The sequence below is a fragment of the Anabrus simplex genome, chromosome 4, assembly GCF_040414725.1.
Source record: "Anabrus simplex isolate iqAnaSimp1 chromosome 4, ASM4041472v1, whole genome shotgun sequence".
NCBI classification, from domain to species: Eukaryota; Metazoa; Arthropoda; class Insecta; order Orthoptera; family Tettigoniidae; genus Anabrus; species Anabrus simplex.
In genome coordinates, this window is record NC_090268.1 from 74,119,697 (window position 1) to 74,133,372 (window position 13,676).

General features: G+C 42.1%; 1 protein-coding gene across 1 annotated transcript in view; it reads right to left on the reverse strand.

The window, feature by feature from the left end:
- Positions 1-3,420: 3,420 nt before the first annotated feature.
- Pal2 (Peptidyl-alpha-hydroxyglycine-alpha-amidating lyase 2) overlaps positions 3,421-13,676 on the reverse strand; it is a 138,105-nt gene continuing 127,849 nt past the window's right edge. Inside the window, exon 7 of the mRNA XM_067146009.2 lies at positions 3,421-4,048. Within this exon, the coding sequence (XP_067002110.2) occupies positions 3,929-4,048 (120 nt within the window). The 3' untranslated portion in view covers positions 3,421-3,928. The remainder of the gene's footprint in view (positions 4,049-13,676) is intronic.

Here is a 13,676-nt window from a genome sequence, read left to right on the forward strand (position 1 = left end):
ATCACTATGAAGACAACTCTGCGCGGACTGGTTTGAGCAACACAAGGAACCTCCTGGTGCAAGGATGCACAGAAATGGTGTCTCGACATAAACAATCAACACTGCCCCACTCCAGTACTGAGAAAGGAGGGGAGGAATTGAAGGGGTGGTGTTGAAGGCCATTCCAGAACCGAAAAGGAGGGGAAGGAATTGAACGAGTAGTGCTGAAGGTAGAGTGTGTGTATTGCTATACATCCACCACTTTGCCCATTTCAATTACAACAAAGTCTTGTAGCGGGCTGTCTACCTGCAGCAATGCGTTGAAGCTAGGAGATGGGGGATAATACACAGTAAAAAAAAATAGGGGAACATGTCTTTGAACGTATGCCATGCTCCACAAAACAATACCTCACACTCATGTATATTACAAACTAAACCTTTATTCTTTACCGTTGAAGTATACAAAATAACACAAACGCAAATGTCCAAATATGGGCGAAAACGAAGTGATAACAGTCCTCCAGGGTTGATTTTTATCACAATTGGGGAGCTTCAGTATGATGTATGTCCTCCACGAGCATTTATTACAGCTTGGCGACTATGTGTCATGCTCCGGATAAGTCGACGGAAGTCACGTTGCGATATCATGTCCCATTCTTCAATGAGAGACTGTTTGAGGTCTTGGAGAGTCTGTGGTGGAACAGGACGCCCACGAACACTTCTGTAAGCCTATCCCACACATACTCGATGGGGTTAAGGTCGGGACTCACTGCTGGCCATTCCATCTCTTGAATGTTCAGTTCTCACAAGACAGGTCTGGTGATGCGTGCTACATGAGCCATGGCATTGTCGTGCATGAGTACAAATTCAGGGTCAACACCGTATGCAGCAATCAACACATGCTGTAGCAGTATCTGCTCGATGTACCTCGCAGCAGTAAGATTAGCACGGACAACAAGATCCGTACGGCCATCAATACTGATGGCACCCCGCAGCACCACAGAACCTTGTCCAAATCGGTCGTCTTCCTGGGCAACATTTGGCATGAACTGCTCACCACGGCGTCTTCATACACGTTGACGTACATCACGCTGTGTCAGGGGAAATATGGACTCGTTTGTGAACAACACAGGTCTCCATTGGCGAAGTTGCCAGTTGACGTGGGTACGGGCAAATAGAAGGCGAGCTGCGCGATTTTGCTACGTTAAGCGGGGCACTCGAATAGGACGTCCGGGTCGTAAGGACACTTCTCTTAACCTGTTTCTTACTGTCTGGTCAGACACCGGGACTCCAGTGACCCTCCTGAGGTCTTGTACAGTTCTCTGCCAGTTGTTGAACGAAGGCGCAACGCACAGATGGTCAGATATCAGTCATCCTGTGCGGTTGTCATGCGTCCACGACCTTGTCCAACCCTCCTTATGAACTGACCTGTCTCATTGTAACGATTCCACAAGCGTTGAAAAACTGACGGAGAGACATCGAGTTCCACAGCAACACGACGAAAAGTTCATCCTTCCTGGATCAAAATGACGGCCTTTGTGACTTAAACCTCGTTAAGACGTCTAACGGGATGTGCTGCGTACAACGTGCTCAAATGACCGCAGTAGTCTGTGTACCTCACAACGGACGCACCACTATTCACTTAATTTTGAGGGGTTACCTGACAGTTTAATTCATGGCTACGCCTACAGATGGAGTATAACTTCTATTTGACATGCCCTGAGTAGCTAAGGTCTCAAGGTATGCTGTACGACCATTGGAATCCCATCTACCAAGTTAACTTTCATACACCAGACGTTACAAAGCATGTTCCCCTAAATGTGTACACCTCGTAATTCCTTTTGGTTAAGGCTGACGCTGTCTGCACCCTATGAGATGGAGGAGTTCTCCATGCTGGGAAAGGCCAAGCACATCTTAAATGTTTCATTCTCGTGGCAATGTTTGCAAACGGGTACCGTCATTTCTTCTTCCGTGGAGAGCTCTCACAGGGCTAAAATTATATTGAAGTTTTATGGCATCGCGCCATTGACCAACCCTTCTCCGGAGTCAATCCAGATGTTAGCTTTTATATGTTACTTATACAGAACTATGTCTTTGCAATGAGCTCTTAACTGCCACCATACTGTACTCTTTTGCTTGTAGTGCACTTGCTATAACCTCTGAGATGTTATCGTTGGATTTTGAGCCTGATTACTGATGCCTCAGTTCTTGAATAGATATGTCTCTGCCTCTCTTCAGGTCTCGAACTCCATTTACGTACTCTATTTGATCTCTCACAGATGTTACAAGCATTGAACTGATGGATCGACAATTTCCACTGCACTTTACATAAACCTAAACCTTTAAATTGTTTAGATGTACATAATATCGTCCCTGCTCTGGCAAACTAACGAATCTGAAAATTGTCAAAAGGTTAGGAGAGCTGAAAGAAGTTGTGATTACTCATGTCAAATCAATTTTTATATTTAATTATTGGTTTTATATGTTAGGCATACAGAATGAGCTGCAGATGTGAGACTTTGTCAGAGGGTAGACAATATATAAATAACAAAATCTAGACCAGAACTTCAGAACTACAGATTCCTTAGTTTGTCAGTTTCGCTAGTTTGCCAGAGCAGGGACGATATGGTATTCAATAGCCAATTGAAAGTTGGAGAATTTCTTTACATTGGTGTTTTATCTTTTTAGTAAGATTCATCAAATCACAAAAAGTTTCCAATTTTAAGTTTGTTAGTATTTTGGAAACGGTAAACGAGTGATTGTAAGATAAACTTCTTTTGCATGATGCAATTGTTTTCATTTGATTTGACTTGTTTGTTTAATAGTGGTCAAGTTGTAAACAAAGTGATAATAATGTTTAGTAAAGCAGATAAAATAAGTCCGCCTCTGTGGTGTAGTGGTTAGTGTGATTAACTGCCACCCCCCCTGAGGCCCGGGTTCGAGTCCCGGCTATGCCACGAAATTTGAAAAGTGGTACGAGGGCCGGAACGAGGTCCACTCAGCCTCGGGAGGTCAACTGAGTAGAGGGGGGTTCGATTCCCTCCTCAGCCATCCTAGAAGTGGTTTTCCCTGTTTTTCCACTTCTCCTCCAAGTAAATGCCGGGATGGTACCTAACTTAAGGCCATGGCCACTTCCTTCCCTCCCCCTTGTCTATCCCTTCCAGTCTTCCCATCCCCCACAAGGCCTCTGTTCAGCATAGCTGGTGAGGCCGCCTGGGCGATATACTGGTCATCCTCCCCAGTTGTATCCCCGACCTAATGCCTCTCGCTCCAGGACACTGCCCTTGAGGTGGTACAGGTGTGATCCCTCGCTCAGTCCGAGTGAAAAACCAACCCTCTAGGGAAAACAGGTTAAGTAAGTAAGTAAAGCAGGTAAAATAGCATAATCAATATAATAATTGTATCTGTCCCATGAGAATGTTTACTGAGAGCACATCATGCACGGAGAATGTGATCATCTTTCCCTGCACGGTACCCATCACCATACACATTTTCACTGGGTATCGAATGTTTATTAAATACTTATTTTCTCCGAAACTAAAACTCTTCTGGAATCATAAACTAGGATAGCTTGTATTATTTTCGTTCAGGAATATCGGTCTAGAAGTCCTTAAAACTAAGACAGAATATACTTATTTCAATACATTTATTCTTAAATACGAAATAAACTCCAGTTTTGGAACATGTAACAATTAGTTTAAGACGGAATTCAGAACACACAATTAAAGTAAAACACCCAAGTATTCTGCCAAAATTTACAGGGACATCGTTTTTAAAGTGCTATAAAAACAGCCGTCTTGGATATGTACAGAATTTTACGATTACTATTTTCTCTTTCAGTGAAATGTGACTTAATTTCCAAGTCTGCGAAAAGAATTCATCCAAAGTGAGAACTGAAATTCCTTCTTATTCTTCGAAACATCGACCATCATTCACTGCTACTGGTTCCTTAATTGGTCGTATGGCGCGCTGCCAGCTCGAACTTCCACACGCGGTTAGGGCTGATCTCCGCGACGTAAAGTGCGCTGCCGTTTGGACAAATAGCAAGGCTATGAGGATTGGAGAACCCCTGAAACACAGAAAGATCTCAGTAAGAATGGGATATTTTTACTACGGTAAAAATGCGTTCATTTTAAATATAGAATACAGCATTTTATCATTTTCACTTCACAAGATCAAAGATGTAGATCAGATCTGAATTTGTTTTCACAAATAATTTCCTGTTGCTGTTGGGGTGATGCGGTACTTTTAAATTGGTCCTAAATTGGGGCTCATGACGATTATAGTTATTCAAAATGTGTAGACTAATTAGATGTTTCATCGCAATGTTCCAAGATTAAGTGGGTGAAATCGGCCCTTTGGAACTAGGGCATAACTAATATAGGCAAACTATCGAATTTATCGCAGAAGGACTGAACAAAGCCATGTTACGTACAGGGACGGCCCTACCTTATGTGCTGAAGTGCTACAACACAATGCCTATTTCAAAATAAATTACTTTAGAAATATTATCTGCAATCAAATACAGTTCATTGAAAAAGACGTCAGCCAAAGAATAGGAAATTATTCAACTCCTCTCACAATCAGGTAACTGGTCGTGTGCTCCACGCCGGGTGGCTGTGCGATCACAGCTCAGCGAGAGTGTCTAAGCTTTTTGCCAGAAAGCAGGAACTCTGCCTTTTGCGCATGCGTGGCCAACTTTTCCGATAGGCTGTGGAAACAACAGCCAAGACCGGCAAGACATCACTTCATTGCGATTCTTCGTTCGACCGCAGAGAGACAACACTAGTCACGCTTGCATTACCACGTGGCAGGTGGCACCCTCTTGTCTCAGCGGTAGTATTTAAGAGGGGATCGCTCAAAGCAAACGGGAAAACAAAATAATGTAGAGCTGTTCCCGCCAGGTCTTTTAATACCAAAGAGGATAGAATACTCTCAACTTGCCTATTCCATAGCCACCTTTGTTAATCGACGAACTATAAAATTTGTACATTTTATGTTGTCAAAATAAGGACATGATATTGTGATTTTCTGTAATAAAAATGTCTAGTTTATAAAGGACACAATAAAAACATAACATGTAATTTTGCATAACGACGTTCCTGGTTTTATTTGAATAATTTTGGTAATATTGGGAAGATCTGTTTTTGCGCGCTCACACCAAGTGATTGAGTTCGTGAATATTTTGCCATTGCAGTTGTTATTGTGCGTTTAATTATAAAGTTTTATTATGAGGAATTTGTATATGTGTTGGGGTTGTTTGCGTGTTTGTTCAGTGTGGAAAACTCAGTGGGGAGCCTCTTGAAAACTTGTATCGGTATGTTTCTGAATATTTTAATTTTTTGGAGGGGGGGGGGGATGGGTTACAGCACACAACCGATTTTCTGCACCAGCCGCCACTGGTTACGTAACCTAATCAGGGTGTGTAACAATTCTTAGTCTTTTGTTAATCACCAGGTTACATCGAGCAGTTATCACTACTGGTGGGAGTTATTATCCCTATCATTTCAAAATCATTTTAGTTCGTGAGTAGCCTCGCGATTCCTGGCAGCAGCTTGTTTAGTTCTTATGACTGTATATTAGATGTGATTTGGTCGCTACTAAGGAAAGGAGGATAGTTCTGTATAGACTCTTTGGAATACATATGAAATATGACTGAACAAAGCTCAATTTACGCCCCTCGATGCGAGAAAGAATGCTCGGCGAGTCGCTACGAGAAACCGGAAACTACATTTTAAGGCCCTAAAACGGAACCTTTCCGAAATATATCAAGAAAATTAGCTGCGGTAAACCGATCAGGTCATTGCGAAACGTAGCCCCGATGTCTCACGTTATTCACCGTACCTTTCTTGTTGCGTTATTACACACAGCCTACTTGATCATTGGGTTCATGTTTTTCGAAATCGATCGAGTCAGTAGTATTATTGGTTGTACGTCCCTCCAACTGCTTTTACTGTTTTTGGAGACGCCGAGATGCCGAAATTTTACCTCGCAGTAAATCTATCGACATGGGACTGAGGTATTCTAACCCGGCAACTTAGGCTCAGAAGGTCAGCGCTCTATAACCTGAACAACTCAGCCGGTCTCTATTATGGTATATTTATACATCATTGGTTGGCACGTGTTGTCTTTGCTCAGTATTTCTTTGTCCATTGTTTTTTAAGAGCCCGGCTGAGTGGCTCAGACGGTTGAGGTGCCGGCCTTCTGACCCCAACTTAGCAGGTTCGATCCTGGCTCAGTCCGGCGATATTCGAAGGTGCTCAAATACGTCAGCCTCGTGTCGGTAGATTTACTGCGGGACTAAGTTCCGCCACCTCGGCGTCTCCAAAAACTGTAAAAGTAGTTAGTGGGACGTAAAAACAAATAACATAGGCCCTACTTCACATGTCTTTGCTCAATTATAATGGCCGCTCCCGAAGAGACAGTTGCCATTAAGTGATCAAGAAGTCGGAAGCTATACGGCGCGAGTACAGAGAAATGAACATGAAAGAACAAGTTGTAAGGTCAGGCATTACAGAAAGGAGATATAATAGGGTAATTCCGGGAGAGTTGCCGCACTTTTTATGTCTTTTGTTATATCTCGGTATATTTACTTTAAAAATTGTTGCAAATTCATCGAGCATAATTTGAAAACATGCACATTTGATCAGGGATGAACAAAATATTGGCAATTGAAAGTAAATGGGAGAAAGGAGTGAACAAAGGAATTGTTGCATCTGCGGCGTCTCTCCCTGGATCCCGGTATAGATGCCGACTTTGCTCGGGAGAGATGCCGCGAGTAAAATAATTAATGACAAAATCAAATTTAAGCCAATTTCTTCAACTTTAATATAACCGAACACTAGAACGTACTACAAGACAATTATATCCACATAATATAATCATTCAATGGAAAAAAATCTATCTGATAATTTACAACATTAAAATCATATTTTAATTTCGATTTACTATAAATGTGCATGTGCAATGGATTCTTCACTGTGTTATATAAAACCCCACGGCACTTAACACCCTTGAAATGGCTCTGGCCTGCACAGCGACCGCTGCTCAGCCCGAAGGCCAACTATCAGGGAGAGACGCACCCTCCTGTTTTCATACCTCAAGGCTATCATGGCCCAAAATTAGCTTACTCTCAACTACAGTTATGTTTCTGACGTCTACTGTACTAAAAACGTCTGATTTAAGCATTTGAAGCCAACTTAATATACAATAAATTAACACACGCAAAAACTTTGTCAGGAGGAAACATGTACTAGCCTCATGATATCGGCTATAATTGGCGTAATATACGAGCAAATTTCGTCACACTCGCAGACAGTAGTTCTTCCTTAGAAACTGAAAAACCACACATATTGCCATCTAGCTGTAACGATGGGAACCTTTAGCTACAGTGTATGCGGCATCTCTACCGGGGCGGCATCTGTCCCGGATTTACCTTACTCAGTGTTCAGCCACGACCAGCCGTAGGTGGCATTGTCCAGGGTGCGTTGCTTTGAGGATATCAGTTACAATTGTACACAAGAACCTCGTTTAACCGGCCCTCATTAATCTGGATTTATCTGGACAGAAAATAATAAAAATGTATTTTTACTTGTGCAGTATTTCTTTTACAGGGGCGATTCTTCTTGACCACAAACCTGCTACGCAGGCGTAGCAGGGGGAGAGGTGATACTCCCACGTGGCGCGTCCCAGGTGGCGGATAGGGGGGTCCTAACCGGCTTGCCGGCGGACTTGAAGGAAATAAAATACCTCTCGCTGACCAAACACACAACCCCCTGTGGGTGGGGGACGCAGACGAAGAATACACCCACGGTATCCTCTGCGTGTCGTAAGAGGCGACTAAAAGGGGCGACCAAGGGATGATTGGATTAGAACCATGAAACTACTTCTGATTAGTACCACCACGCGGGGAACACCATGGGTCGCTCTTACTTGCGCGAAGTACAACTATGTTAGGTACCAAATAGGCTTATGATTAGTAGCACGCACGAGCACTGCACGGTCAGGCTTTTACGGTACCTGTGATTAGTAGCACTATATGAGCGACACCAGGGTTCTGGCTTGCCTATGATTAGTACCCACTATATAAGGAACACCACGGGATAGTACGAGTCCCTGTGGTTAGTACACTTATGTGCTGAAAACCATAGGTTTGCACTGCCTGTAAATGGCGCCGCTATGTGCGGAACACCATAGGTCTGTATTACATGTGCGAATTTCATAACCTGTCAGTAGTACCATAATGTGTGGAATACCGCGAGTCTACGATACTTTTGATTAGTACCGCACCATGACAATACCATGGTTCTACTCTCCAAGCGATAAGTACCATTATGAGAGGCCGATAATCTATATTTTGGAACCCTCTACCTTGCAAGCATCACCGATTCAGTATTGAGCTATAGAAGCAGTCCCTTGATCAGTATTACTATTGTTTTCGGTCAGTTTCTGAGACTGAGGCATTGCGGGTCGGCTCCACTGATTGTTTTAAATTCATATCCATCCATTTATGAGGTAATTTTTGGGCTTGTGCCGTGTAATTAATTATAAAAACACACTCAACGCGTTTCGAAAGGAACTTTGTGTCTCCTGATGAAGAAAGGCAGAGAAAATGAAACGACGCATAACAGGTTGCTAGGAGAAAGCAACAAGGAACTTGAAATGGTGCCCTAAGATGTAAACGGGACACCATTTTAGCCCCAGATAGAGACAACGAATGGCAACAGTAAAGCATTACTCTCTAATGGTTCTGATAATATGTAGCCATGATTCACTGAGGTTGTAGCCTGTATCGTGGTTGAAATTATCTGGATGTTTATACGTATTTCAACCGCCTCCCTGATAATTCTTGGGCGATATTGCTTTATACGGGCAAGAACATCCACTTCTCGGACGTAGATGTGAACGACGTAAATGACTGGTTGAAAAAGGACTGTAATTCAGGCTACGGAATAATGACAGACGAATAAATTATTGCCTCTTGTTCCTCGGCAGGTAATGACGAGAGAGATGGTGAATTCGAAAATGAAACTGGCGCTCCAGCAGAAGAAACAATGACTCGTGGAGATGCAACAATGAAGCTGACAAACTGATGGCCTATTTAGAATCCCAGACTGAAACCACACCGGCAGAACTGCTGCTAGTAAAACGTCTTCGTGATCGTGCTGCGCGCAAACGCTATACAAATGTAAAACAGAAAAAGCTCACGCATTATGTTAGTGCATAAAACAGAGTCGTAAATTTAACAAAAGCGTTCTTATAATTTTTTGTACAATTGAAAAGAGGTATTACTGTACAACTTATGTTAATGTATTATATAACATGTAGCCTACTGTAGCCTATTTGTTTCTTTACTTTTTCCGGATTATCCGTATTTTCGATAATTCGGATCAGTTCCGGTTCCACTTAATCCGCATAAACGATGTTCTTGTGTACAAGGATCTAAGCAGGCAAAATGAGTTGAAATTGTGAAAAAATATTCACTGAAAATGTGGTTTACAAAGAGGTACTCTGACATTAATAGCATTTGCAACCAGTGTTCAGCCACGGACAGCCGTATGTAATAAAGAAAACTCACAGAACAAACATTAAAAAATAGCAAACAGAGTTTTTAAAATATAGGGCAATAGTCAGAGGGGAATCCATGGCCCATGCCGCGGGAAAAAATCCAAATTACTGAAGATAATGCCGTATTCAGTAACTAAATACAGGTTTCAACACAGCGGAATCATACATTTCTAGAGCCCGTTTATTAAGTTGTCAACAGGCTTTTCTGCTTCTGAAATATAATTCAGATCCCATGTAGATATAAAAATTGTAGATACGCTCAATATATCTATGGGTTAAATTATTTCAGAGAAGTGTACCTACCGAACAAGCTGGCTACAAGGTTTAGGTCACGCAGCTGTGAGCTTGTCCGCTGTCGGCGGCCCTAAACATGTTTTGCTGTCATTTCCCATTTTCAAATCAGGCAGTTCCTTTAAGGTGGCGGTCGCTTCCTTTTCATTCCCAGCCCTGTCCTATAGCACCATTGCCGTAAATTCTGTCTGTGTCGGTGCGACGTAAAACAAATAAAAATTAAGTGTACACGCGAGGAATTTACACAAACGCATGCACACGTGCTGGATTGTTTTTGAGTGATTACACATAATCGATAGTTGGATTTGGCAAAGCACGAGTGCTTGTTGCATCTACAGATATTGCAGGAATGTTAAGTGTTGGATACCGAGCTCTATAGCTGCACCACGAACCTGCTACGCAGGCGTAGTAGGGGGAGAGGTGATACTCCCACGTGGCGCGTCCCAGGTGGCGTATAGGGGGGTCCTAACCGGCTTGCCGGCGGACTTGAGGGAAATAAAATACCTCTCGCGGACCAAACACACACCCCCTGTGGGTGGGGGAGGAAAACGAATAATACACCCACGGTATCCCCTGCCTGTCGTGACAGGCGACAAAAAGGGGCGACCAAGGGATGATTGGATTAGAACCATGAAACTACTTGTGATTAGTACCACCACGCGGGGAACACCATGGGTCGTTATTACTTGCGCGTAGTACCACTATGTTAGGTACCAAATAGGTTTGTGATTAGTAGCAATCAGGAGCACCGTGCGGTCAGGCTTTTACGGTACCTGTGATTAGTAGCACAATATGAGCGACACCAGGGTTCTGGGTTTCCTATGATTAGTATCCACTATATAAGGAACACCACGGGATAGTACGAGTCCCTGTGGTTAGTACACGTATGTGAAGAAAACCATAGGTTTGCGTTGCCTGTAAATGGCGCCGCTATGTGTGAAACACCATAGGTCTGTATTACCTGTGCGAATTTTATTACCTGTGAGTAGTACCATAATGTGTGGAATACCGCGAGTCTACGATACTGTTGATTAGTACCGCACCATGTCAAATACCATGGTTCTACCTTCCAAGCGATAGGTACCATTATGAGAGTGCGATGACCTGTATTTTGGACCCCTTCAGCTTGCAAGCATCATCGATTTAGCACTGAGCTATAGAACCAGCCCCTTGGTCAGTATTACTATTGTTTTCCGTCAGTTTCTGAGACTGAGGCATTGCGGGTCGGCTCCACTGATCGTTTTAACTTCATATCCATCCGTTCATTTTTCGTCCTCACGTTTTGAATTCTGGTCAGTGGAGGATTTTGTATTTTTTATTTTGTCAAAGCATTTCGTACCATCAGGGGCCGATGACCTCGATGTTAGGCCCCTTAAAACAACAAGCATCATCATCGATAGCTGCAGTCGCTTAAGTCCGATCAGCATCCAGTATTTGGGAGATAGTGGGTTCGAACCTCACTGTCGGCAGCCCGGAAGAAAGTTTTCCGTGGTTTCCAATTTTCACACCAAGCAAATGCTGAGACTGTACTTATTTAAGACCAAGGTCGCTTCCTTTCCACTCCTACCCATTTCCTGTCCCATCGTCGCCATGAGACCTAGCTGTGTCAGTGCGACGTAAAGCAACTTGTAAATAATAATAATAATAATAATAATAATAATAATAATAATAATAATAATAATAATAATAATAATAACAAATATATATATTACAATTTGCTGCACATCGTATCGACACAGATAGGTCTCATGGCGACGATGGGATAGGAAAGGGCTAGGAGTGGGAAGGAAGCGACCGTGGTCTTAATTAAGGTACAGCCCCAGCACAACAATTATTATCATGGTTATAATTATTATTGTCCGACTCGTTGGCTCAATGCTCAGCGCACTGCCCTTCGGTTCAGAGGGTCACATGTTCGATTCCCGGCCGGGTCGGGGAGTTTAATCGCTTTTGATTAATTATTCTGGCTCCGGGACTGGGTGTTTGTGTATGCTCCAACAATTTCCTCTTCATATTCAGACAACGCACTACACTACCAACCACCACAGAAACCCGCAATAGTGATTACGTCCCTCCATATAGGGTTGGCGACAGGAAGAGCATCCAGCCATAAAACAGGGCTAAAACCACATGTGCGACGCAGTTCGCACCCGCGATTTCACAGGTGTGGGAAAAGCGGTAGAAAATGAAATATTGTTATTATTATTATTATTATTATTATTATTATTATTATTATTATTATTATTATTATTATACGCGATTCAGAGATTCAGAATGTAATTTGAATGAGAATGGATGTTACAATAACGAGAAAAACGTCCTAAAACTGAACCTGCAGATCTATCGGTAAGGGAGGGGCGTAATAACTTAATGATGCAATCTGTAACTTTTTAAGCAAGGCAGTCGCGTTCATATTCCTGTCGAGGCATGAGGAATGTCACGTCGCTGTGGTGGTCCACGTGAAACTGGAGCTCCTGTCAAAACTACAGACTCACTAGAACCTTTGGCACAGTGTGTCCTAGAGCCATCATACAATGAATGTGTGTGAGGTCCAGCACTTAAAGCGCACACGGTGCCTCAAGTGCCTGCTGAAAGCTTTTAACGACGTGCTACATACAATAACATGGAGGGTCTGATGACAGAGATAAGTGTGTACTGTCTACAAGTACTCCCATGATGAGTAGTGTTTGAGAAGATAACCACAGTTACTATCTTAGACTCGATCATTTTCGGCAGTTTTTATTTTGTCAAGTTGCACAGTGCTAGCGACGAAGGGCGAGAGAAATGCAAATGTATTGTTATTGTTGCCTCAGTCTACTGTTGCATTGTGCTGTTCCTGTCTCTATCCTCACTTCGCTCAGATATCAGACACATTTTACTGTGCAGGATGAGTAGCTCATGATATATATATTTTTTTTAAATTCTTAAGAATGATCTTAAAAAATATTAATCATATACAGTCTAATGTGTCAATGATGTATATTTTAATTAATTTATTTATTTTTACATACCGGTACCCAAATTATGGGATGTTTAGCTATCTTGTAAAAGGCACAGTCCATCCTTAATGTGTTAATGAATAACTAATAAACTATATTCTATTACAGTGATGCTGTATTCACAGATGCACCGAAAGGAAAACAAATAGAAAGATGTAAAGGACCATGAATTCTTGCATCAGATTTATATTTTTGTTGCGCTATGACACACATGTCACACCTTATTACAAGCAACTTTCCCTCCTGAAATTTGAAGGACTCAGAAATATTCATGCAATTGTGTTCGTGTTCAAATCACTAACTTAGAGAACTCCTCAGTACCTGTCATCAAATTTTATATACCTTTCTTCTTTTCACCAGCAAAATACACGCTTTATTACTACACTTTCCATTCCCTTCAGCAGGTCAGCTGCCTATAATCGCTCATTTATTCCGACGGGAACTAGATAATGGAACTCTGTTCGAAATGACATCCGCAGCAGTAACCCATTAGAGTCTTTCAAGTCTTCCTACAGAAAGTACATCTTATGGCTAGTCCACACCAAAGTTAATAAACAATGTTAACGAAAACATTTCTGAAGATGTTAATAAACTTTTGTTAACAAACTTCTTTAACATTGTGTCCACACCAAATAAACATTTGTTAACAAACTTCTTTAACATTGTGTCCAAACCAAAATATCTGTTTGTGAGGTTACAATGGATAGGGTCAGGAAGAAGAAAATACTTACAGCTGCATCTTTCATTATTTTAATGAGTGCAATTAGAGAAAAGCGCAGACGCAAAGTGTGGCAAAGAAAAATATTGGAAAAGCGTTCAGAATTAAGTTTGGAGAGGACA